At 53.1% G+C, this 23,721-nt stretch overlaps 1 protein-coding gene across 8 annotated transcripts in view; it reads left to right on the forward strand.

Annotated features, from left to right (window-relative positions):
• Positions 1 to 23,721, forward strand: part of DYSF (dysferlin) — a 106,140-nt gene that overhangs the window by 33,013 nt on the left and 49,406 nt on the right. For 7 of the 8 annotated variants that reach the window (XM_087736075.1, XM_087736078.1, XM_087736081.1 and 4 more), the window contains 11 exons: positions 3,320 to 3,413; positions 3,762 to 3,839; positions 8,832 to 9,013; positions 9,940 to 10,080; positions 11,369 to 11,398; positions 12,025 to 12,051; positions 12,899 to 12,940; positions 15,710 to 15,811; positions 16,531 to 16,692; positions 16,891 to 17,056; positions 17,393 to 17,466. In XM_087736075.1, the coding sequence (XP_087592201.1) occupies positions 3,320 to 3,413; positions 3,762 to 3,839; positions 8,832 to 9,013; positions 9,940 to 10,080; positions 11,369 to 11,398; positions 12,025 to 12,051; positions 12,899 to 12,940; positions 15,710 to 15,811; positions 16,531 to 16,692; positions 16,891 to 17,056; positions 17,393 to 17,466 (1,098 nt within the window). The remainder of the gene's footprint in view (positions 1 to 3,319; positions 3,414 to 3,761; positions 3,840 to 8,831; positions 9,014 to 9,939; positions 10,081 to 11,368; positions 11,399 to 12,024; positions 12,052 to 12,898; positions 12,941 to 15,709; positions 15,812 to 16,530; positions 16,693 to 16,890; positions 17,057 to 17,392; positions 17,467 to 23,721) is intronic. The other variant, XM_087736076.1, reaches the window with a different exon arrangement.

Raw genomic sequence — 23,721 nt, forward strand, 5'->3', positions numbered from 1 at the left:
TCCCTTTTCCTGGGGATGCTCGATGTGCATCGCTCTGGCTGTACCAAACTGAGCAATCGTTGCCATTAAGACGTGCTGAACCCCAGCACCTCGGGATCAGGGTGACCAAAACCCGGAGCAGCTGGAAAGCAGAGCCCCAGCTGCTGAGCAGGGTTTTGTAGGAGCTGGTGACTCCTTGGTGAAGGCTTCTCCCCGAAAAGTCCCACTCCAGCGGTGGAGCTGAGCAGCTGCAGCCCTGGAGCGGTGCATGGGGCTCAGCACCTTTGCAGGGTGAGCTCAGCATCTGTTCAGCACCACCGGTGGGGTGTGAGCATCTGCTCCCAGTCAGCGCAGCTCCCTGCAGTGGGAAGAGCCGGGGGCTGCTGTGTGCCCAGATCACCCTGGCTTGCACCCCTTGCCCGGCCCCGGTGCATCACGACTGCCCCCAGACCCACACATACTTGCATGCACGCACGTGCATTATTTCTTTTGCATGCTTGCTCTCCTCAAGCTCCCCTACTTTTGCTCAAAGACTTCTATTTCACTGCTCACATATTCTCCATCCTTCCCCTGACCCCAACCAACGGGGAGGGGAGGACATTCCCCGATCCTCTGTCCCATGGGGAGCAGCGTCGGGGCCGGGTTGCTGCCTGAAGCTGGGCCACATGCTGCTGCAAGGGCTCGTGGTGCTGCCACGTGGCACCGGGTTTTGGCTGTCTTGGATGCAATTAGCCTGGTGGATTTGGGGTGCCCGCTGGGGTGGGTTGAGCTGCCTCAGATGTTGCTTCCCACTGATTCAGCTGGTCTCTCCTGCTGCCCCCAGCCGTGGGCTCTCCAAAGCAGAAGGATGGTGGCTCTTTCCTTCCTGGTGTGCCATTTCCTTGGCAGTCCTTGGAGCCTTCCTGCAGCCACACACGTCTTGGGATAGTCCACAGATGGCTCAGGACAGGACTCAGGGTGACCTGTGGTGAGCCTGCAAGTGTCCTGGGCAAAGCATCCCATCCTCCAGGCCTTTGCCCTTGCCGTGACGATCCTGCCCTCTCCATTGCCTGTGACTTGGCATCCCCCTCTACCCCAGGGGACACCCACAAAGCGCCTGGTGCTTATTGCTTCTCACGATGGGTCCCAGCTGGCTAACGGAGAGCTTGAGACGAAGAAGTTGTGAAGAAGTTGGCTTTTAGCACTCCCACCCATACCCGAAATGCGGAGCCAGGGTAACACTGCTGCTTGCAGCACTCTCCTGTCGGTTCCTCTCTTTTTGCCTGTATTTCACCTGTGCATCCTCCCCATATAAGCTGGGCAGCCTTCCTTTCCCTCGGGCTTGCTGGCTTGGCCATCACCTCCATCACACCAGCTTCTTCCTGGGCTTCCCTCTCTGTGACAGTGCGTCCCTGCTTTTCTGGGACCTGCCATTTGGCAGCTCGCTCATCACTGACAGTCATTAAAAGAGAAGGAGTACAGGACATGGTGTGGCCCCCGGGCACCTCTGCCCTCAGTCCGATTTCTGGGAAGCCCAGAGCCAAGCTCTGTGGCTGGAGGCCATCTCTGGGTTCTGATGGAAAGCCCAGTGGCTCTGCCCTGGAGTTGCGAGCAGCCCTTCTACCCTGCAAGCCCCATTTCTTCCCATCCTCCTCCAAAAATCAGCCAAGGGAAACCTCTGGCCGACAGAGAGCTTTGCGTTTTCCATGCCAGCCTGGAAAATCTTGCCTGTTTCTGCCGGTGCTTAGGCCCCAGCTTTGGCTCTGCACCAGAGGTGACTGAACCACTGCTCCCCAGGCAGGGGAAGAGCAGGGCCATGAGTTAAACCAGGGGGATGACAGCCAGGGCAGGCACGTGGTGCCATCGGGGTTTGGCCAGGGTGGGGATCACTGGTGCTGTAGCTTTGTGCCCAAACTACTAACCAGCTGCATCAAGTGTGGGGGTCCTGGTGGGAAAGCCCAGCTGCAGAGGAGTCCTGCTCAGGGCAGAGCGGTGGGATGCCACTGGAATGAGCGTGTCTCTGTCCCCCGGTGCTCCTACGCCTGAGGCGCATGGCTGCTACGTTGTACTGTGCACCATGTACAGGCTCCTGCTGCAGGTCCTGGCTCCTGGGAACCCTGCGGGGATGGGACGAAGGAAGGAGATCGTGGAGGTGCTCCATCCTACATGGAGACCCCAAAGGACAAATCATAGTCCTGAGCGTTTTCCAGCTTGCCCTCTCCAAGGCATGCTTTCCGAGGTGTTTTGGGGTGTGAGGAGCCCTCCTTCCCTGTGATGGACAGACTGGGGGGGTCCCCAAGCCCTTGCTGAGGGATTCAGAGAGCGATCCCTGCCTGTCTCGGCTCCTGGTCTCCTCCACTTGCTTGGGAAGCCCAGGCTGGCAGTGGGCGCAGGTTGGGGTGGGGGACTGGGGGGACCGGCAGTCCGCTGGGCAGAAAGGTCATAAAAATAACTGAGGAGCTATTCAGCCCCCGTGGGGAGGTGGGCGAGGAAGGGAAGGCAGCGCTGGAGGTTGCCTTGCAAACCCTTGGCACGACCTCACCGCCGTAAATACGGCGCAAACCCCAGGGCTTCCTCTGCAGACAATGTCACGGTAATTGCGACTCCTGCCTGGAAAGGCAAGGAGGGCTCTGCAGACCACCTAAGCTCCTGATGCGTTTTTGGGACCAGGTGGCTCCGGGCCCTGGAAACTCCATCCTGGACCTGCTTTTTTTTCTTTTTTCCTTCTTTCTTTTCCTTTTTTCTTTAAATACCCCTCCTGTCTTTCCCTAGCATTCGATAATCAAAAAATATTTAAAGATCAGATTTACACTCGCCAGGAAGTTACCTTTACGCTCCTTTTCCTGCAACTAAATATTTCAAGCTGAATGTGGCAATTAGGAGGTGATAAAAGGCCAGCTCTCGTAGGTGAATGCAAGAAGAGGGAAAAGCGATGGCCAAGGTTGGTCGAGGCGCCCTCCGGGCGGCGAATGGGGCCTTTGGCTGCATTTGACACCATCTGTATGACTGTTCACAAAGTTTATACTCCATTTATTTTGCTCACAAGGAGACTTAGTGAAATTGCTTTAACTGCTGCTCCAAGAATGATGAACTTTATGGAGAGGCTTTTCTGTGCTGGTGAGATGCTGGGAGGTGGGATGTGAATTGGTGACCCTCAGGCTGCTTTTGTTGTTATGTCCTGCTCCCTCCCAGCATGGCTGGGTCCTTGGGAACAGAAGACCCTGAGGGTCCCTCCATGGAGAAGCCAAAAGTCCTCTTGCACACCCATGTGGATAATACCCTGGAGGACCCCATCCTGCAGGGAGCCCTGGCCACAGAGGGGGTCCTGGCATGACCGACTTTGCCTCCCTTTCTCTTGCAGGGAGGAGTGACAGACGACAAGAGTGACGATGGCAAATCCATCTCCACCCTCAGTTTTGGTGTCAACAGACCCACCATTTCGTGCATATTTGACTGTAAGGCCCCAAGGGTCGGACGCGAGGGTGCAGCTCCCCCACAGCCAGTCCTGGCACGGGGTCTCTGCTGTGGGGACCCCATAGCCGAACATTTCCCATCCTCTTCCTCTCACCCACCTCCAGTGCAGGTGGATGGAAAGAGGGGGGTGGGTAAGGATGGGGCACGGCTTGTCCCCCTGGGAACATCGACATGCCCAGGGCTTGGTGCTCTCTTGGGAAGCCATGGGAAGGATTAAGCCAAGCTGCCCTCAGACACGAGCCTGGGGCTGGTTAAAAACCCAGCTATTCCCCCCATGCCCTGCACTCATCCCTCGACTCATCTCAACTATTTCTCATTCCTCTGTACAGGTGGGAACAGATACCACCTCCGCTGCTACATGTACCAGGCACGGGATCTGATCGCCATGGATAAGGACAGCTTTTCAGGTAAGCCCAAACACTCACGTCCACTTGTTTGTGCTTGTAATTAGTGCTATAATGAATGCTGGGGAGTAGTGGGGTCTGTAAAGCAAATTTTGGGGTATTTATTGATGTGAAATGACGGGTGTTTGGCAGCCATACAACAAAAGACAGCGGCACGAGGCTTTCCCAAGGCAACCAGCTTGGTAGCTTGATTTCCCATCAGCAAAAAAATCAGAGTTTCAAGAACTCTTATGTGAGAAACCAACCAGAAACCACAAGGTACCCAGGTCAGCCATGAGTCAGAGCTGTTTGCTTTGCTAATAGCTCCTTCTCCCCGACCCGAGGTGATGCTGAAAGCCGGTGGCAAGGCTGGGTAGCAGACGGCTCAGGGGCATGACAAATAAAAACAGAGCGGAGGGCAGGGATGTTTACCGTGGCACATCGCCTCGAGCCGCCCCCCCATGCAGCGAGCGAGCTGGGGGATTGCAGGGAGGACGGAGGGCTCTGGGCTGGTGTCGAGATGATGGAGCACAGGGCAGAATCCTCCATGAGATGTGTTCAGAAAAATTAAAAAGGATGCAAGGGTGTAATGAGGACCTTGGAGCAGACAGGCACCTTCTTCTCTGTCATCCTCATGAAGTTTCTGGTTGGATTTATGTGCCCTGAGCACCCAGCTTGCTCCCGGCTGGTTGGATCCTGGCCAGCCTCTTGCCCACCCTTGCGGGGCAGGGGGGCAGCATTCTCCTGGGTCTGGGGTTTGTGGAGGGGATTTGTCCTATGGTTTGGGGAAGGGATCAAGGCTGAAGAAGGGAGACCCCATTTATTAGGAATGAAAGAATTGATTGAAAATACGGCTGGAAAGGAAAATACCTAACAGTGGCAAATGTGTAAAATGGTTCGTATTTGTTTTCACGACCAAACATTAAATTGAGCTGCTGCTCCTCCGCTCTCCATCCTGGAAACTTTGCAAGGGGGCTGGGAGGCTGGGGGGTTTCCTTGATGGAGCCGATGCCTGAACTGGGCATCCTTCAGATGGACTGTAAAAACTGCCCCTTCATGGGAAAAAAGTGTGGTCCCAAGTGGAGAAAACGGTGTCCTGGGCTTTGAGCGAGGAGTTTTCCATGTCCTCCTGCTCAACACGGCCCCAGCACAGCTTCAGGCACTTCTGAAACTGCCAGACTTGAGCTGATGTGGTCAGGACATCTTGTGTGGAGCTCATGTTTTCTGGGTTAGGAAATCAAGTCAGAATAAGATATGTCACTTTATCCGTTGGGCAGCTCTGTTATCATTTGGTGCTGAAGGGTGCTTGGGTGTAGGTGGTTTGGTTTTAGGAGCGTTTTGTTTGCAGCAGAGGCTGAAGCGTGCCTGCGGAGGCGGGAGGACGTGCCAGGAATGGTCCTTTGCGTTTGACCCAAGCAGGGACCAGCCCCTGGCAGCCAGGGGGTCCCACATCTTCTACCCCATGGGCTGGGCCATCCCAGCCAGGTGGCCCCACGGCTCTTTGGTGCTTGTGACCAAAGCTGTCTTTGCTCACAGCCGTTAATGCTTTGGAGTGTCATTTTGAGGTGGGAAAGCAGGACAGTGGGGATGTTGCTCTCTACCTCTGAGTCAGAGCCGGAGCTGGGGCAATGCAAAAAGTCCCCCATTGTTTCATTGCTAAGTGGTGGGGGCCACATCTGAGATGTGAGCGGGTCCTGGGGCAGGTATCCCCGGAGCACCCACACCCCTCTGCAGCGATGCCTGATGCAGGAGGCATCCAGCATCCCTCCAAGGCTATCACTCGCTGTCTGCCACGGGGATTTGGGGGGGGGGCTGGGCATGGGATTGCCCACCAGTGTTGGCATGGAGGTGACAGATCTTGGATGGGATATGGGGACAGACCCCAAAAGTGGTGCAGCACAGGGACCCGCAGCAGGGAACAGCGAGTGGGCACAGCCGGGCATCACTACGCCAGGCAGCAGGACCACAGTCCTGGGGGGCTCCTGCTCCCCCTGGTATTTTGAGTAGAGGGGCTTGGGGGGGGTGGGTGGGCGGGCAGAAATGCCCTGGAGAGGTGTAGAGCACCCAAACAATCACCCAGTGTCTGCGCCCACCGAGGTCCCGTCTCCCCTCCGCCTCCACAAAGGGTTTGTTGTTCGAAGTGGTGGGGACCGAGGTGATCTCATGGCCCCGATCGGCGGAGCGGGGAGGGGAGTCCCTTCCTTCGGAAAAACCCGGCCAAGGACAACATGAGTAACAACATGCCACAATGTGGAATTGTGATCTCCGCTGCCTTAACAAAGCATAAAGGAGTTCATTAAGGGGGCTTTACACAGTTATAAAAATAAACCTTCTGTGCACACGAGGGTCTAAACAAAGGGGCTTTATAGAGGCCTCCTTTAAAAAGAAGAAGAGGGGAAAAAAAAAAAAGAGCAAAAAGCAAATCCAAATCCATGGTTTTTTTGTTTATTGTAACGTATTCTGCTTTCCTCTTACTGGAAAAAAGCGCGTAAGTGGAAAAGGTTCTTCCCAGCGTGAATAGTGCTCTCTCCAGCCGGCCACCTCGCAAACAGCCCCGGCTCATTAAACACGTCTGCTGCGGTCCGGACGCCAAGAAAGAAAATGCACCGCCCTTGATGCCCCCATCCCTGGAAGAGGGGAGAGAGGGTGGGGGAGGCTGCCCTGCTCAGCCGACCCCGTGTTCAGGTGCCTGGGGGATGCTCCTCGATCTCCAGGGTCGGCAGGACATGTTTTGCTTCCAGCATAAGCTCCCAGTCTCCTGACAGTGCTGGTGTTGGGGTGTGCGCACTGTTTTGCAGGGTGGGGGGACCCCTCCTGGGACTGTGGGGGTTTGTGCAGTGCTGAGCACTAAAGGTTGCATTTGTAGGATCTGCCACGCTTCTAGCTGCCGGTAGGTCTTGGAACTGGCTTTGGAGTGACCCGGGTTGTACCCCGCTGCATGCTGGTGGACCCCCATACACTGTCCGGTGCATCTGTGTCTGTGGTGGTATGTCATGCTGGGTGCCCAGCAGAGGAGGTGGCCTGTGTCCTTCCAAAAAGGCCCATGATGCCTCCTGCCACTGTGGAGGTTGGGCTTTGCAGGCAACCAGAGCTCAGAGGTCCACCTGGGACTGGTCAGGTGGGATGCAGCAACCATGGAGGTCTCATCCCTGACAAGGACCAGTAGGTGCTATCAGGTTATGAAGGGTGTTCAGTCTCCATGGAGTCTTATAATGATATATGGCATGTTTCAAGCCTCTCACCCAGACCTTGGTCCTGGTTCTGCCACTGCCTGTCCCGTCCCCACGCCCAGTGCCACCACCGGTGTTGGCTGGATGTCCACAGCAGGTTTGGGCCACATGCTCTTTGAAGCTGTCTGGAAGGGAACGTGTTAGAGAGGGCTCAGGTTTCATGTTTCAGTTGTTAATTGATCCCAGGCTTCCTGTGTTAATTGCTTTGCTTGTTAAGGGAGGCTGCTCCTCCCTATTTGCTGCTGCCTTGCTGTGAGAAACCTCTGGCTTTGTCCCAGGTTAGCAGTGGGACACCTTGGTCCCAGCTCAGTGCCTAAGTACAGGAGCCTGATGAGACCCTGGAGTACCTGAGATGTCTGCATGGGGCTGGCAGATGTGATGCAGCAGCCCCAAGGGAGACCCAGAGCCATCTGGTGTGGCAGCTGGAGGCCAGGTGGGATAACCTGGAGTGCTGGGAACCCAAAACCCTCCCCAAGGCATGGAGGTTACCAAAGCTCATGCAAAGGGGCTGAGAGGACAACTTTGTCTGGTTGCTGGCTGCATCCTCAGCTCCTGTCCCTTCTAGAGATGTTAAAGACCCCAGGAAGGAAACGGTAATGTCCCAGCCACCTTCTTCATGGTCTGGTCTTTGGAGCAAAGGGTGACCTGAAGTCACTGCTCACCCACATGTGCAGTGCTGCTAACTCCTGCATCTCCCTGGGAGAGACTGCATTGTGGAGACAGTTTGTAGTCTCTGCTGTGCTGGAAGATGGCCATGTTATCACCATTGAAATACTCATCCTTGTAGAGTCATGTTTTGGGAGAAAACCCCACACCTTAGGGCAATAGGTGAGCCATTTGTGCTACCGCACTGCTGGCGGACAGGGTGAGGAGTCATGAAGATAACCTGGATCAGGACAGATCAAGTCAGACAGCAAGGAAATTTCTAATGCTACAGCGGTGGAGTGCTGGGAGATGTGGCCAGGGAAGGTCACGGTGTCTCCACCAGCTGGAGCTATCGCAAGCCGGAGGGTAAGGTTGCTCTGGTTAACATGGCCTCATTGGATGTCCAAAAGTTTTTTGGCAAAAAAATCCTTCATCTAAGGTTTTTTAAGGAAAGGAGGCTGCTGTGGGATAAGAAGGAAGGTCTTTGCATAGATAGACAGCAAAGTTGTGTGGACTGTTGTGGTTGTCTTGTCCCGAAAGGAGCTGGAACGAGCAGGGGTCTGGATTGGCCCTTTATGAGGAATAACTCCATAGGCTGATACTCTTCAGCTTGTAAAGGAGATGTTTTAGGGTTGGCACGATAGAACCCTGCAGAACCCTAAGTGTCAGTGCAGGTGGGCAGGGGTGGACTGCTCCTTCTCTCCTAGCGCAAGAACTGGGGGGCCTCAGACAGAGATAGAGGGAGCTGGATGCTGCAAAAAAAACACAAGAAGATGGTTCTTCATGAAGTTTTGAGTCCTCACTGAAGGATATGGGGGGATTCAAGAGAGCCAGGGCAAGTTTTGTGGAAGACAACCCCTTTGCAGGGTTGCTAAACATGCAGACATCGCATCTAGCTTGGGAAGTACCTGAGCTGTGAATAACTGGTGTCGGAGAACTTGGCCTCATTCTCTTCTCAGTTGGAGTTACCCGGGACATGATGGGAATGTCATTGCTGTTTCTAAAGACCCACAGCTCCTTCAGCCTGCTCACAGTCTTCCCTGCACAGCCAGTTGGCCCTTGAATGACTATGAATTTCTTTCTCCTTCCTAGACCAGTAGCTCTAATTCATCCTTTGCCTCTTGTCTAACATCCCTTGCAGATCCTTATGCCATTGTCTCCTTCCTCCACCAAAGCCAGAAGACGGTGGTGATCAAGAACACCTTGAACCCCACCTGGGACCAGACACTCATCTTCTATGAGATAGAGATCTTTGGGGACCCCCAGAACATATCTGACTCCCCTCCCAACATCGTGGTGGAAATATATGACCACGACACTTACGTAAGTGTGTTGGCATGAGCTGGACCTTCACGGTGTGAGCGTGCTGGGGTAGGTGGGACAAACGCATGGCATCACTCCTGCCCTCTGGAGTGCAATGCTGTCATGCCACCAATGTCTGGGTGGCTTAGACATTGAGCTGGACACTCAGAAGACAAAAATTCAGTAAGCAGCTCTGCTAGTGATGTCCTTGGTGGCCCTGCTCCAGTCACCAAAGCTGCATCTACATCGTGTTTTACAGAGTGGCCAAATTAACCATATTTCCTTGTGGAGAAAGCCTGGGACAGGTTTTAAAGCAGTCATGCGAGTAGGGGATGATACACTGTTGTTTGCTCAGCTGCCCAAAGATATCTAAAGTAGTGGATCCAAAGCCTTGTACTGATGGTGTTTGGGGGGCTGGTGAGATAACCTTGAGTCCTTCCTAGAAAAACTGGGCTGTAGCCTATCACAAGAGCAGAAAGGATTTCAGACTGTGTGTAAGAGCAGTGCGTAAGTGAAAAGCATGTAGAATATGTCTCAGGAACCTTTCTGCCCTCCCTCCTCCAAAAGACACCAGCAGGAAGCAGCAAAGGCAACTGAAGATCCCCTTGCAGACCAGTGAATGGGCTTTTTAAGACCTGCTGATACTTAATGTTATACTCAGAGCTCCTGCTCTGGAAATCGTGTGATACTGTAGGAATTTCAGCTCCTGTTTAAGCCAAGATGCATGAGAAAGAGTGCATTTCTAGCCCTAGTAGTTACAGGGAGGAGTTTGAAAGCTTGAGTCTATATGGGTATCAATACCATCTTTTTTTCTGAACTGGTCCCATAATGGTTCAGACATGGAGCCTGATTTTTGAGTGATAGGGTCTTGGCTGAGATGTGGGTGATGGACTCCACCGGGAAGTGGGGTGGGAAGAAAGCTCCCTGTGCCTGTCATTGCCTTTCAGGGTGCAGATGAGTTCATGGGGCGCTGCATTTGCAAGCCCAGCCTGGTGCGCTCACCGCGGCTCTCCTGGCACCCCGTCATCAAGGCGAACAGAAACGTCGGGGAGCTGCTGGCTGCCTTCGAGCTGATTCAGAGGGAGAAGGTGAGCTCCCCATCTGGACCTGATCCTGTCTCTAATTGCAATGCTGGCTTCTTCCTTTGGAGCCTTTCAGCACCGGGCAGGATCCAACCTTTGCTTGATGCTGAGTTATGTCCACCTGGGCTCAGCAGCTCTGCAGCTGCCTGTCCTCAGTTTCACCAGGACAGCTGCTCAGAGCACACTTAGCCGTGATGCTTGGTGCTGGCTGCACTGCAGTGGCATGGTGGGAAGCGTTTAGCAGAGCCAACGGGAAGAGGATCGGTGCCAGACTGAAGCCTGGGCTACTGGGTACTGGTTCGGGAGGCACCGCTCGTGCCCTGCCAGCCCGGTCGGCTGCAGTGCTGAGCTCAGAGCCTCGGCACTTTTGCATCACGGGAAGAGCCTGGTGCATTTGGCCCCAGATCGCTGCCCTTTGCTCAGAGTTAATTTCCGGAGGGGGTTTATGAGAGCCGAAGCGGGCGGTTACTCCTGCAACAAGCTGCTGCACTCAGCGCTGGCTGTTCATGTAACGAGCCACGGGGGAAGGAGGCTGTGCATCGGAGCCAGCCCGGGCGGGAGAGACTCCTCACCATGCCCCAGTGTGCTCTCGTGTGCTTTCCCACCCTCCCTATCCCCCTGCATGCACCACCCCCTCGCCTCTTGTCTCTGGCTTTTCCACTGACCGCGGTGCTTGGCTGCAGCCCAGATGTGCCTCTATGCCCGGGAAAGTGGATGAACTGGAAGGCTAAATCTCCCTGTCCCGTTCCTCCCTCCCAGCCCCAGGGTGCTAATTGGGAACGAGGGTCCTGCAGCTCTCTCCTCCCTCTCTCCGATGTAGGTTCCCAGCCCTGCTCTGGGAGGGATGCTGCACTCTGCGCACGGTGCTCTGCAGCTGCCGGGGGTGGATGTGCTGGGTAACAAGCCTTGCTGCGCCAGTGAGGGGCTGCTGGGTGGGGGTCAAGGGACGTCTCTGCTGTCGGGATGGGACACCGAATCATCTGCATGCAGCCTCTTCTTCCTCCTCACCCCCCTCAGAAGTTACTGAACTGGGTGGGGAGGACCTTGGAAAGGGGGGTCCTCTCTAAGGAACTTGTTTGATCCTAGCAGAAAGCAGCCGGGTGGATTTGAGGCTCTGCTGGTGCCTCCTTGCCAGAGGGAGAGCCCTGCCCTCCTGCCCAGGCTTTTTGGAGCCCAGTGCTGGGCATGGAGGGAGGCAGCGTGTGACTATGGGAGGACTGATGTTTCTCTGCCAGATAAAGCTGAGTTAGCACCAGGAGTGCAAATGGAAAGTATGTGTTTTTTTTCTCCACAGCCGGCTGTCCATCACATCCCTGGCTTCGAGGTAATGCCTTTCTCCTCTTTGCAGCTCCTAGGCCCTGTGCCCCTCTTACCGCTCTTACCGTCCCCTCCCCTGCCCCTACAGAGCTGCTGGGTCCCAGCACCATCAGCTGCTCCTGCAGAGGTTTGCAGTGGACTCTGCAGCCCTGCTTCTGCAGGACATTTGTCCATCCTCTCTTACGGACTTATTTTAGGATGAAGAAATCCCCATGTAGAGATGCCAGTTTCTTTCAGCTGATGGTAAAGGGAGCTGGAGTGAGTGGGGCAGCTCACTTTTGACCCGTAAGACAGGGCAAATGTATCCCATTCCAGATATAATTCCTCAGGTGTCAAACAGACCATGACCTTCCTGCCCTGCGATCATTTCAGCGTTCCCATCGTGAAGGGCTGTGCTTCCCGACAGCTCCAGCGTATTTCCTACCCTGCAGCCCATCTGAGCAAAGCCATTAACTGATGCTGGATTTTAAATGGTTTTAAGTTACCTGCACTGATTTCTTCTCAAGCTTGGGGGTGGTGGTGTGCAGGAACTTGGAAAGTATCCTTTTTCTATTCAGTTATCAGCTACAATTATAAGCCCCAGGATGGGCTTATGGATGAGAATGACTCTAACTGTGCTCTCCTCTTCTCCAGAGTGAGCTGTCCTCCAGTCTGGATGAGGTGAGTCCATGAGATTTAGTTGTCTCCATCTTGGAGGTGGTTAAAATTGTGCCTCCATGGGGCAGCTGCTTCTTTTCAGATGAGTCAAGTCAATAGCATCAGGATTTTAGTAACCTGAGTGATCCCCAGCAGGACAGGGTAGATGGGCTCCATGCTTAACCCAGGGAGTGTTCCCGATGGCAAGGCATGCTGGGTAATATTTAACCTTTGTGGGATGTGTATGCATGAGGTTTACTGGTGTTCAACCCTTCCAAACAAAGCACGCAAAAGCCAAAATGCTGGGCTGACCTTTGGCTGGACCTCAACTGAAATCCCAGTTGAAAAGTTTGCAACTTTTCATGGAGAATTCGCCATGAACTGGGGCATGTGCTGGACTGTTCCAGTTGCTCTGAAGGAGATACTCTCATCAGGATCCTAAGCTGCTGCTTGGGCAACCTGTCAAAGTTGCTACCCAGACCTTGTGCATCCTACAGAGAAGATGACAGGCTGAACCAAGCAGCATCAGGGTAGGCTGCTATCTTGGAGAAGGCAGGGAGCTGAACACTGGGCATGTCTATCTGAGTGTTGTGGTGGCCCTAGGAGCCAGCTAACCCCAAAGTCTGGGAGATGAGCTAGGAGGGACCTGGGGCATGCAAAGAGCCTGGCCACATTTCAATGCAAGGTTGGACGGGATAAACACATTTTTGCAAGATGGGTTTCTTCCACTCAAGGAGCCTTTCCTGATGGTGTGACGCTCATCTTTGTGCTCCATGTAGGCTGAGATGGATGAGCTTATGTAAACATAACCATCTCTGCTCTTTCTCCTTCATTTCTTGCCACTGCCATTTCTGGACGGGGCACTCCGCAGCTCTGCACCCCTGCCTTGTTCTACGAGGGGCTCCTCCAATGGGTACCTTTTATGCTTAAACACTTGACTCTCCTCTATTCCTCTGCCTTTGCCCAGAAACCAAGCAAAGTCCCAACAGAGACTCTCAGAGAGACCAGCTCCTTCAGACACGGCCAGCCTGACCCACCTGCCCTGCAGGAACCCCATCCAGACCAACCCATTGAGGCTGCAGCCAAAAGAGTGATGCCAGCCTGAGGTCTCCAGTGCCTTTAGCAGTAAATAATAAGCCTTGTGGAGAATCAGGCTCATACATGCACCATTCAGACTCCTGATGTATCTGAAAAACCAGGCTGGCACCAGGCTTCCTTCTACTGCATTTCTGTTTGGTGCAAATGGGAGTAGCCTTTTGGGGCTAGATCCCCTCCAAGCACTGGGATTTAAGCCCCCCTCGGAGCAACATGCCCCAGCTGTGCACTCAAACTGGGAGACATTACCAGCCACTGTTTTAACTTGTCTGACCTGTGCTGACTTTCACTCATCTCTCTTCCAACCCTGTATCAAAGTCAGGGTTGGGCGAGATGATCTCCAGAGCTCCCTTCCACCCTGATTCCCTCTCATTTGTCTCACTCAAACCATCCCAGCTGCCAGCAGACCCCACAGGTCATTTCATGGATGTCTCCTCCATCCAGCTGGCTGTGTCTGGGTTGAGAGCTGTGTCTGGGAATTGCTTGTTCCCCACTACCACCCTGAACTCTCCCTGCTCCTGCCTCATCCCCAGGACTCGCTGCTCTTTTCTGTCCCAACTGGTGAAATATTTAATGCTCATACATTCAGCTGAGACCCAGGAGAATGACTGCAAAACAACCAGGAGAGCAGCAGGGATTGAGAAGGACTTAGAAACGGCTAGCACTAGCTGAAGACATTGCGGTGTTAGGAGCCAAGCGTGCACTGTTGGCTTTCAAAGCTGCTGTTGAACCTGGGGAGGACGCAGGGCAGGCAGGAGCTCTTTCCCCAAGGCTTTCCCCTTTTCCCATACAGATTTGCCAGAGGACAGAAGAATTGAAATGATCTGTAGTCCAATGACCATAAGGAAATGCAATGTATGATATTGGCATGAGTGAAGATTGAGGTGCCCTGTTAGGGAAAAAAATCTCACTTTTTGGGAACAGACTGTGCAGACGTCTCACAAGGGCTGTGTGGAGTTTGAGCCTGCCTTGCGGTTTGGAGATGGGCTAGGTGACTTCTGCATCTCTGTTATGCAACTTAAGTGCAACTTAAGCACATTTAAAGCTAGAGATGAACATATGTCACTAAGCAAGGAAAGACTGAGGCTCTTCTTTGTTCAGTCCATGCTTAGGCACCTTGATGTGCTCTAAGTGCTACGGATCACAAACAAAAGTTGAGGATAGCTCTTTGAGGGCCATTTGGTTTATCCCTCTACCCCAAGGCAGGATCAGCTCTTGCTGGTGGTGTAATGTCTCATTTAGGAGTCTGAAATTAAGGCTCTGGGTAAGCAGGTGGGTTAGCAGAAGTGCTGAGCACCCGAGCGATGCTGGGGATGCTCTGCACCTCTCCCTTCTCCTTAGGCACTCACCTCCCAGGTAACCTTCCCTTTCCCTGCTACCACTAACCATTTCTGCGAGCATGTGGACCACGGGAGGTGGGCCTGCCTGCCCCAGATTTACCGTCTGCCCCGTGTGGGAACCCAGACATCTGTCCTGAAATGGAGTTACCAAAAGTCTTCAGCTAACAAGCAGCTTGATTCAGCAGCCACCAGCAATTGCCAATGAAAATTAAAGCTTAGTGTCTAGTATATCTAACATGCCACCGTGAAAAATCCTTTTGTAGAGCATTTATATGCATCCATATATAACCCTGAACCAATCCTATAATTGAAATACATATACACATTTAATTTAATGCAGTAATACTCCCGCCTGAAAAGAATGCTGGTCTGCTAAATTGGTTCCAACTGCCCTTGGTTGAGGGTTGCATTTTTAGAGGTTTTGCTTTCATTCCTGCCTTTTCGGTGACTCTGAACTCAAAGACGCAGGTCAAGAAGAACCCGAACGCTGGGAGGGCTCAGAGCCCGTCCTCTGTGAGCGGCCGGGGAAGTCTGGCTCCCTGCTTTCCTCCTCTGTGAGGGCAAATTTTGAATCCCTCCCCTGCCATCTACATTTGGTCTCACCCTGAAGGAAATTTCCTTCATGGAGACCTTATACACGGTGCATAGACAACTTTACCTGAGCCCTGTCCTGTGGCTGCCAGATAAGGTTTATATCCGAGTTGTTGTATGAACAGCCCCTTCCTGCATCTGGAGGCGATGCCGACCCTCTGTGCCATGGTGCTGCCCCCACTAAACTGCTGCTCTTTGGGAGCTGGTCACAGCATCTCATTCCATTAGTCTTTCGCTAATTAACCCTCTGCTGCTGCTGCTTCATCCCCTCTCCTCATGCCTCTGCATAACTATCTCACCGAGGTCCTGGCGTGGGATAGAAGTGCTTTCATCCCCTCCTCCCCTAAAGGGGGCTGAACCTTGATGGAGGGCAGCTCCCTCTTAGTTCCCTGGGAAAGGCTCAGGGATCGCTCTCAGCCATAGGTGTTTGATCTTTTCCAGGGTCAGATTAAAGGTAGAGAAACAGTTTGCAAGTACTTTCACCCCCCCCATCCCTCATCTCCCCCTGTCTGTGTGTCCTGGACTTCTGGGGGGAGATGGGTTTTGCAGAGAGAAGGAGATTCTGGGGGGATGCAGCGTGCGGAGGGAGAGGCGGTGGGGTTGGTGTCGCATCGTGGCGTGACCTGATGTGCCCTTGGCATCTCTGCTCCCCACAGTCGGCGGACTCTGACCTGCCGTATCCCCCACCCCAGCGGGAGCCCAACATTTACATGGTCCCCCAAGGAATCAAACCGGTCCTGCAGCGCACGGCCATCGAGGTGAGTGATGGGGAGCGCACGAGGCAGCTCGCCCCCTTGCAGGGTAACACTCCGAACATCTGTCCCTAATGGGGGGATGAGGCTCAGAAATGGGATCCAAGCCAGACTCTGTGGATACAGAGTTCTGCCAGTGCTGGGAGCTGGTTCTGCCCATTGTTTATCAACCAAAACAGTCTCTTTAAACCATTATAACAGAGCAAGCCTGGCTCTCGGGTTGCCCTGCCTGGAGAACCCACCGTTCCCTTCGCTCCTACTGGATGTAGTTGCCCCAATGGACCAATAAGTTTCCATTTTATCCTCTGTTCTTATCATACGACTGTCACTAGTCCCTATTTCCCACCAGGGCTTCCCTCAGCATAGCCAGGTTGTCTTGCTGGGAAAATGAGTCTCACCAAGGAGTAAAGTCCTAGGGCAGAGCACAGCCCTGGCCCACACTTGCTTTTTAGAAGGACAATCTGCCTCACACCAGGATGATATTTTTCCAAAACAGAGATGCTCCATTAACAGATAAGCGGTTGTGGACCTGGTGTGTTGGTGCATACAGAGAAATGCTTGCTGTACCACCTGGTTTCTCCCAGCATCAGCTGTCCCACATGCTTGATTCATCTCTCCTTCGTGGGCCAACCTTCAGGTTTACATCCATTGCTGAGAAGCTCAGTGAGAGATCTGGAGGCAGACCTTTGGCTCAGTCTTTGCTGTCTGTTCCCCTCACCCTTCAGATCCTGGCCTGGGGGCTGAGGAACCTCAAGAGCTACCAGCTGGCCAGCGTCACCTCGCCCAGCCTACTGGTGGAGTGTGGAGGCCAGCTCGTGCAGTCCTGTGTCATCAAGAATGTCAAGAAGAACCCCAACTTTGATGTCTGTGTGCTCTTCATGGAAGTGGTGAGGACCTGGTCCCCACCCTGCAGTGATGGGGTCATAGAAGAGCTGGTTGGGAAGGACCTCCAGAGGTCCCGTAAAAAAATGCATCCTGTAGTGAGCTAATTCTGTCCTGCTCACCCTCGGTTCCCTTTGGGGAGGTGCAGAGCAGCTGCCCTCCCTGCCATGCGTAGTTACGTGTTCCCTCCCCTCTGCCCACAGCGTTTACCCAAGGAGAGCCTGTACAGCCCCCCCATCATTGTCAAAATCATCGACAACAGGCCGTTCGGCCGAAGGCCTGTGGTGGGGCAGTGCACCATCCGCTCATTGGAGGACTTCTACTGTGATCCCTACCGAGAGGAGACGGATGGTCCCCAGGAGCAGTCAGGTACATGCGGCCACGAGGACCATGCTGGCTGCACACCCCTGCCCGTCTCCAGGAGAGCTGTGGGTTGCTGTATACGTTGCTTTTAGCTCAGCCCAGCTGTAGGTCTGATACAAAAAGCCCAGGAGGTGCCAAAGGCAGAGTTTAGGTCTGGGTTGGTTGGTGAGCTGGGCTGCCCCTGGGCCAAGGTGTCCAACCCTCATGAACATGAGCTTTGGCTGGTGTGAAGGATCTGGGCAAGATTGAGATCACTCCTGGAGGTTGATCACCAAGTGGCTCGGCTTTGGGGTTTCTAACAGCTGGATGTCCTGATCATGCTCGTGCTTGCTCTGATTGCAGATGATGTGAGCCTCACGCCCAGGGATGACGTCCTAATTGACATCGATGACAAAGAGCCTCTTATTCCTGTCCAGGTATGGAAAAAAATCACAGTGCTGGGAAGACACTGGTTTCTTATTTGCACGATATGGGGGAACTTGTGTAGGCACAGGGCTGGGGTGGAGAGCGATGCAGATCTCTGATGTGAGGTCGTGTCTGGTTGTAACCTTCCTTTTTGCAGCTTCCACCTCTGTATTCACCTCCTCTCCTCCACCACACCATAACGAACAACCACAAACTCATCCTTCTCCCTTATGTTTAATATGAGGCATCAGATTTGCTTTTCTGGGGGAGAGACAACAGACTCTCTCCATGCCAGGCTCTTCCCTCCAGTGTCTCTTCCTCAAATGCATGGTTTGGTCTGAGGCTGAAAAAAGTTTGTAGTCGTCCCCTTACGGCTCTGCTGTGCGGGATGCTCTCTTGGAAATGACAGTCACTGCCCTCAAGAGCTGACAGCCTTGAGGGGACTTACCCCAGCACTGGAGAGGGTGAACAGATGTTGGCAGATGGGACAGTTTGCCCAAGGACACAGTGGAAGCAAAGGTTCCCTGAGGCTCAGTTGTCCTTACCACAACCACCTGGACAGGTCTCCTTTCCCCAGTTTTGCTCTTTGTTTGCAGGATGCTTTGCTGTTTCCAAACCCAGTTGCTGCTTTCAGCAGCTCCAGTTACTCTGCGGAGGGTCACGGTGGGGACTGTGATTGCAGAATATCCCATGGTGGTGGGAACTGGGCATGCTTTAGCAGGGTCAGTGAAGGACGAATGTGTTGGTGCTTGTTGCAGAATGAAGGCTTCTACATGCCATGAGTTTGAGGGGTCTCGGCTGTCCCTGGTAGGTGGGCCAGGCTGGGCAATCCACCTCCTTCCTGAAGCAGAGCTGGAAGGTGTCTGGCCACACTGGTGACACTGGCCCTGCTGGTGCTTCGCATTTCTATGGCCCTTGGGTTTCTTGGCCAGCAGACATGTCCTCTTCGAGGCAGAGACTTGTCAGTGCTGGTGTGTGCATGTGTGATGCACAAATCTGTAGGTGACCCTGACTGCTCAGGAGCAGCTGAAAGTGTTGTCAGAGGCATTTGGTGGAGTTTTGCATGGTCTCCTATTCCCTTTGGCGTATTTAACGTGTGCTGGCATTTCCTTCCTCCCTGTTTTAAAGGCTGTGGGTGCTGTGTGGTACCTCGGGCTAGAAAAGCCTGAGTTTTCTGTAAGAGATCTGCCTCTCAGGTATGCCTCTGGGCTTGCCTTTCACTGCCCATAACAGCAAGATGTATAATGTGGTGCCATCTCCTTGGTGGCACCTCAGTGTTTCTATTCACGAGGAATTCACGATCCACTGATCCGTGCCATCAGATATCTGCAGTCGTGTCCCAAGGTGGGCTCCGACTGGGGTCCCAGCATCAGGCTGTCCCTGGAGATTCAGAGCTGGAGCTGGAGCTGGAGCTCTACCTCTCTCCTTGCTGCATCCCTTGTGCCGGGTCATCTGCTTTAGGTTTGTGCCACGCAAGCCCTCCCTGCGGCTGAGCAGGTGTTGCTTAAGCAGGAGTGCCTGTTGCATGCTGCAGCCTCTGCCCAGTTCAAGGCTTTCAGGCTTTGGGCTAAAGAAAAAATCAAGATTTTGGCCAGTGCTCAGCAAAAGCTATGGGTGTGGGACTCCAGCCTGTTGTGGTCTCTACTGCAGCTGGCCCTGCTCATGCCTACCTACCCCAAGCGCTGATGAGATCCAGGGTGGTGCTCTCAGGCAAGGTCACCCTGCAGTCCTTGCAGCGAGGCATGTCAAGCAAGCTGTTTTTTCGGGTTCCCAACCAGCCAAGAGGTGGGAAGTTCATATGCTCAGCTCCCTGGGATGCTGGCGTGTTGTCCTGAGATGCTTCAGTATTGATTAGGAACTGGACAGTGGAGTCTGAAAACATTGGCCCAAGTGAACAAGTGTTCTTGAAAGGAAAAAGCAACGCCAGACAGAAAATACTACTGACAACCTAATTGGCTTTCCCTTCACTTGCCATTTGTGGATTTGTCTTAATAATTTACAATTGTGCTTCATCTTGTATCAGTAAAGTAACTGGAGCATGTCTGCAAAAAACACACCAAAATGAGTCTTGGAATGGGAACCTTCACTTCTGCAAATGAAAAAACAAAAACCCTTTTTCTAGCGTAGCCCAGAAAGCACTTGGGAAAAAAGTGAGTTCAGGGAATAACGCGGGTAGGAGGGCTGGGGTGCAGGTCCTGACTTTACCTCTGATGAGCTGCGTGATGCTGGGCGAGCGATGTCCCTTTGCTGCACCCAGTGCCTCCCCCAAGGCTATGAGACCCTCTGCAGAGATGGCTGTGGGTGGGATGGATCCCCAGGAAAGGGTCAAAGCACCCAAGGATGGGTTTGCTGCTCCCATGGTGGCAGGCACAGACTGAATTCAAGGGCTGGGAGCACGCGTGAAGGAGGGGAAGGTGCTGCCTGGTGGCAGAGGCCAGGTGGAGTTTGCTTTACCTGCAGGCCAAGACCCCCAACAGAGGGTTTTTCTGGCCCCCTCCTGACCCACAGCCACAGATGGGGCAGTGATGGGTGGACTGGTTTTGCGTCTCCAACTCCAGCAGGCTGCAAAGACATAATTTCTTATTTTTTAATAGAAAAATCTACCCAATTTTAAGTTTGGTTTGACTAATGTTTTTCTTTTTGTTTTTTTGCATATTCTGAAATCTACAGTTTAAACTCTCCACCTTTCTTTTTTTTTTGGGTCAAGTTTCAGTAAAAATGGTGTAGTGTAGTAAAATAATAACCTGCAGCACGTCCAATGTGCAATACTGCTCTTCGAGAGCGTCAGAAGGACCGTCTCCACGCCAGCCCTCTGCTGCCTTTTTCTGATGGCAAAACCATTTGTTGAATGCAACTGATTTTACAAAACATTTCCTTTCCTCTGACCTTCATCTGCCAGCGCCATTTCCTACCCCTGATTTTTCTGTGCCTTTGCTGGGGTCACTCGAGACCTGCAGTCGCTCCTGCTCCTTCTCCTGTGACTTTGGTGGAGGTAACAAGAGGGAAATGCAATTCCCTCTGGGAAACCAGGGTTTTGACCCAAATTTGCTTTCTCACGGGGAGCCAGCACAGCCGGGGCTTGGGCTGGCTGCCGCACCGCAGGACGAGGCGGGCGCTTTCAGCCCAGTCACTAATTACCCTTTTACTCTGCTTAATGGAAATTCCCCTGCTTTGTTTTGCCAGCAGTTTATTAACCCGGTGGCTGCTTTTTTGAGGGAGGTGAGGGGAGGAAAATTTCCTCCCATAAATATCCTTTACAAGAGCCGCAGGCGAAGGCTCTGCTGGGTGCAGAGAGGGCCATGCCCACTGTTGCTTGAAATGCTCTGATCAGATTGCCATGGCTTTTTAATGAAAAGGCATCTTTTTAACAGATTTTTCTTTTCTTTGGGCACTTTCTAGCAGCGAAAAATCAAGAATGTTTTTGGTGTTAATTTTGCGGCATTTCATTCACTTTCAGTATTTCCCCCTGAGACCCGTTCACTGTTTCCCTGTTTTCCCCAGGTTTTGTTGCACCTGGAAGTGAGGGCAAGGCAAGAAAGAGAAACCCAGGGCTCACACTGTTCTGAAGTTTGTACTCCAAAAATGGCAGTATTTCAAATTTCTTTTGGCTTCCACTTTTTTATTGCAGTTAGTTTGGAAAAGAAAATGAAAAATTGTCCTTCAAATTTTTTTTTTTCCACCTTTTCACCAGCGTTAACCATGAACACGCTTGTTGGTGGCATGGGATGTGCAAGCCAGAGATCATGGGTGCTGTGTAGACATGTGTGCACCGAACGAACCAAGACACAGATGTCTGGATTGACTTTTATCAGGCCATAGTGTTTGGGGTACAACTAGCAGCAGGGACCAGGCATGGCCCTGGAAGTGCAAATCTATCCCTGTGGCTGCCGGTGGGAGTTTTCCTATTGCTTCCCCGTACTGGATCATCCCATTTACACCTGCATTTGAGGAACCAAAGGTGCAAACTTCCATCACTGCTGAGGTGGTGCTTTGGCCCCATCCGTTGCTGTGGGACCTCTTGGAGATCCTCACCCAGAGGCAAAGGCAGCTGGGCAGGGTATTTTGGGGTATTTTGGGGTAGTTTGGGAGGCAGAGGAGTATCGTGGTATGCAGGGACCTCTTGCACATGGAGCTCAGCACTACGCTGGTGTCGATCATGTGTATAGAGTGGTCAAAGGTGGCAGAAGGTGACAGCAGAGGTAGGAGGAGAGGGGCAGCCTACTGCTTCTCCAAGCCTGTCCCGAAACCTGCTCTTCATTAGGCTAATTTGGAGCGAGGCTGGAGGCTCTGTTATTGTGTGTATGCAGTGCCCTGGCACGGCAAAGCTGTTTAAATTGCAAAAAAGAATTAATCCCCTCTTCAGATGTGGCGATGCATCATGGGGAAACCGTCGCTCCGTGAGCCGCATGCCATCACCGCAGGCGCCGCAGGATCTGGCCCTGGTCCCCCCATCCCCTCCCACCCTGGCACAAGCAGCTCCAAGCCGGAGCAGGGCGAGGGAGAGCTGCACCGAGGGCCAAGGGGACCCATTTCAGATGCCTGTACCCACTTAGGGCTGGGCTGGTGGGTTCCCCATGAGCAGGTTGAGCTGGGAGGAAGGAAAGTAGCAGTTGCTGACCCTCCTCCAACTTTCATCCTTTCCACAGCTTTGCTCTGGATGCTCTTGTCCAAACACACTTTCTGCTCTTTACCAGTTTTTAGTGAGTGCAATAACTGAGTGCTCCTGCAGAAGCTGTAGGCACTTCTGATGGCATGCCAGATCCAGGTCTGTCTGTCTGTCTTTTGAATTACACCCTGCCACTCATCCTTCTTTGGAAATTTGTGTGCTTTATGTCCAAATTCATGGAAAAACGCTCTTTCCCTGGCTCTGAAGTTCTTCCTCGAGACTTTGGGGTGCTCCTTGTCCTGATGGAGACCCATACACCACGGAGGGGTACACGGATCAATGTTTCATCCCCAGTACAGCTGGCTCTCCATCCACTACTTGCTTTGAAAATTAGGACTGCTCTCATCTCCACAGCAGGTTGGGATCCATCACAGGGACCTGGTGTGACCCCAGCAGCAGGGATATGACTATGCTAGAGCTAGAGCTCTGTGAGCCAGAGGTGGCCTTTGGTGGCCCTGGTGGCCAGGCTCTTGTCTGGCAGGAGGAAATGAGGTTTCCTACTCACCTGGAGGCAAAAAAGGCATTTTTGGAAGGTGACAACAAGAAAATGGGGCCCCCATCAGGGAACAGATCCTCAGCATTTCTCTGCCACTGTTTGCTTCTTGGTGGAGGTGAGGACCTGTCACCACCCTGGAGATGTTGCAGAGCAAGGAGAGTGGTTACTGGGTTTGGGGCTGCAGATGGGGGAAGATGCATCTTCCTGCAGCGGCGGTCCCTCTCTTTGTGCTGCCAGAGCCATGGGCACGGAGCATCCCAGCCCGAGTCCTGGTGGGAGGAAGGTGTTGTCCTGGTTGGTGCTGGGGTGGAGGAGTTGCTGCCAGCTGATCCTCTGCGAGATCCCCAAGGCTTGCCCCATGGGCTGCCTGTTCAAAAGCCCTTCTTGAGTGTTGCCTGCCAGTGATCCCGGGTATCTTTTCCTTCTTGATACTTGCTCCCCCAGGCAGCTTTTGGCTGGGATGTGCAGAAGTAGATCTGTCTGTAAGAAAACCCAGCCCACCTCCCCATTCCTCTGTGCAGACCTCGTCATTAGGGGACTCAGGCTTGGTCCAACAATTAGCAAAACATCCAGGAAGGCATTTATGGGCAGTGGGTGCAGAGGACAGAGGTGAGCGACCTTCTGGCCTCTGAGGATGCCTGTGAGGAAGAGGAGGGCTGTGGCAATGAGCGAGGGAGGGGCAGGTAAAGGGGGGCACCTCTGGCCTCACCAAAATGAGGTCCTTCAGCCTTAGGTTGCAAAGTGAAGTGAGGTGAACTCTTGCTCAAGTTTGACTTTCCTTTAACCAAAATAAATGACACCATGTATTGCATTATGTAATTTTTATTTTTTTTAAATGTCCAGCAAAGGTCAGAAAAATATTTCCCTAGCAATGTCCCCAGACCTGAAGGCAGGGCCTTCTTCCCCAGAAATAGTCGCGGGCAACAGAAGGAATGAGCCGGGTTTCCTGCGGTGCTCTTGAGGCTGGTACGGGTGGAGCGGCTCAGCTTTTCCCTCCGGGGAAACACTGCGGTCGATGGGGCTGTGGCTGTCCCAGACCTTGCAGGGATTCATCATGATGTTAGGAAACCTGCTCAAATCAGCCTTTTGGGGACAAAAGCCATG

Source organism: Nipponia nippon, unplaced genomic scaffold (genome assembly GCF_047370975.1).
Source record: "Nipponia nippon isolate SJK-2023a ecotype South Korea unplaced genomic scaffold, ASM4737097v1 scaffold_6, whole genome shotgun sequence".
Classification (NCBI taxonomy): domain Eukaryota; kingdom Metazoa; phylum Chordata; class Aves; order Pelecaniformes; family Threskiornithidae; genus Nipponia; species Nipponia nippon.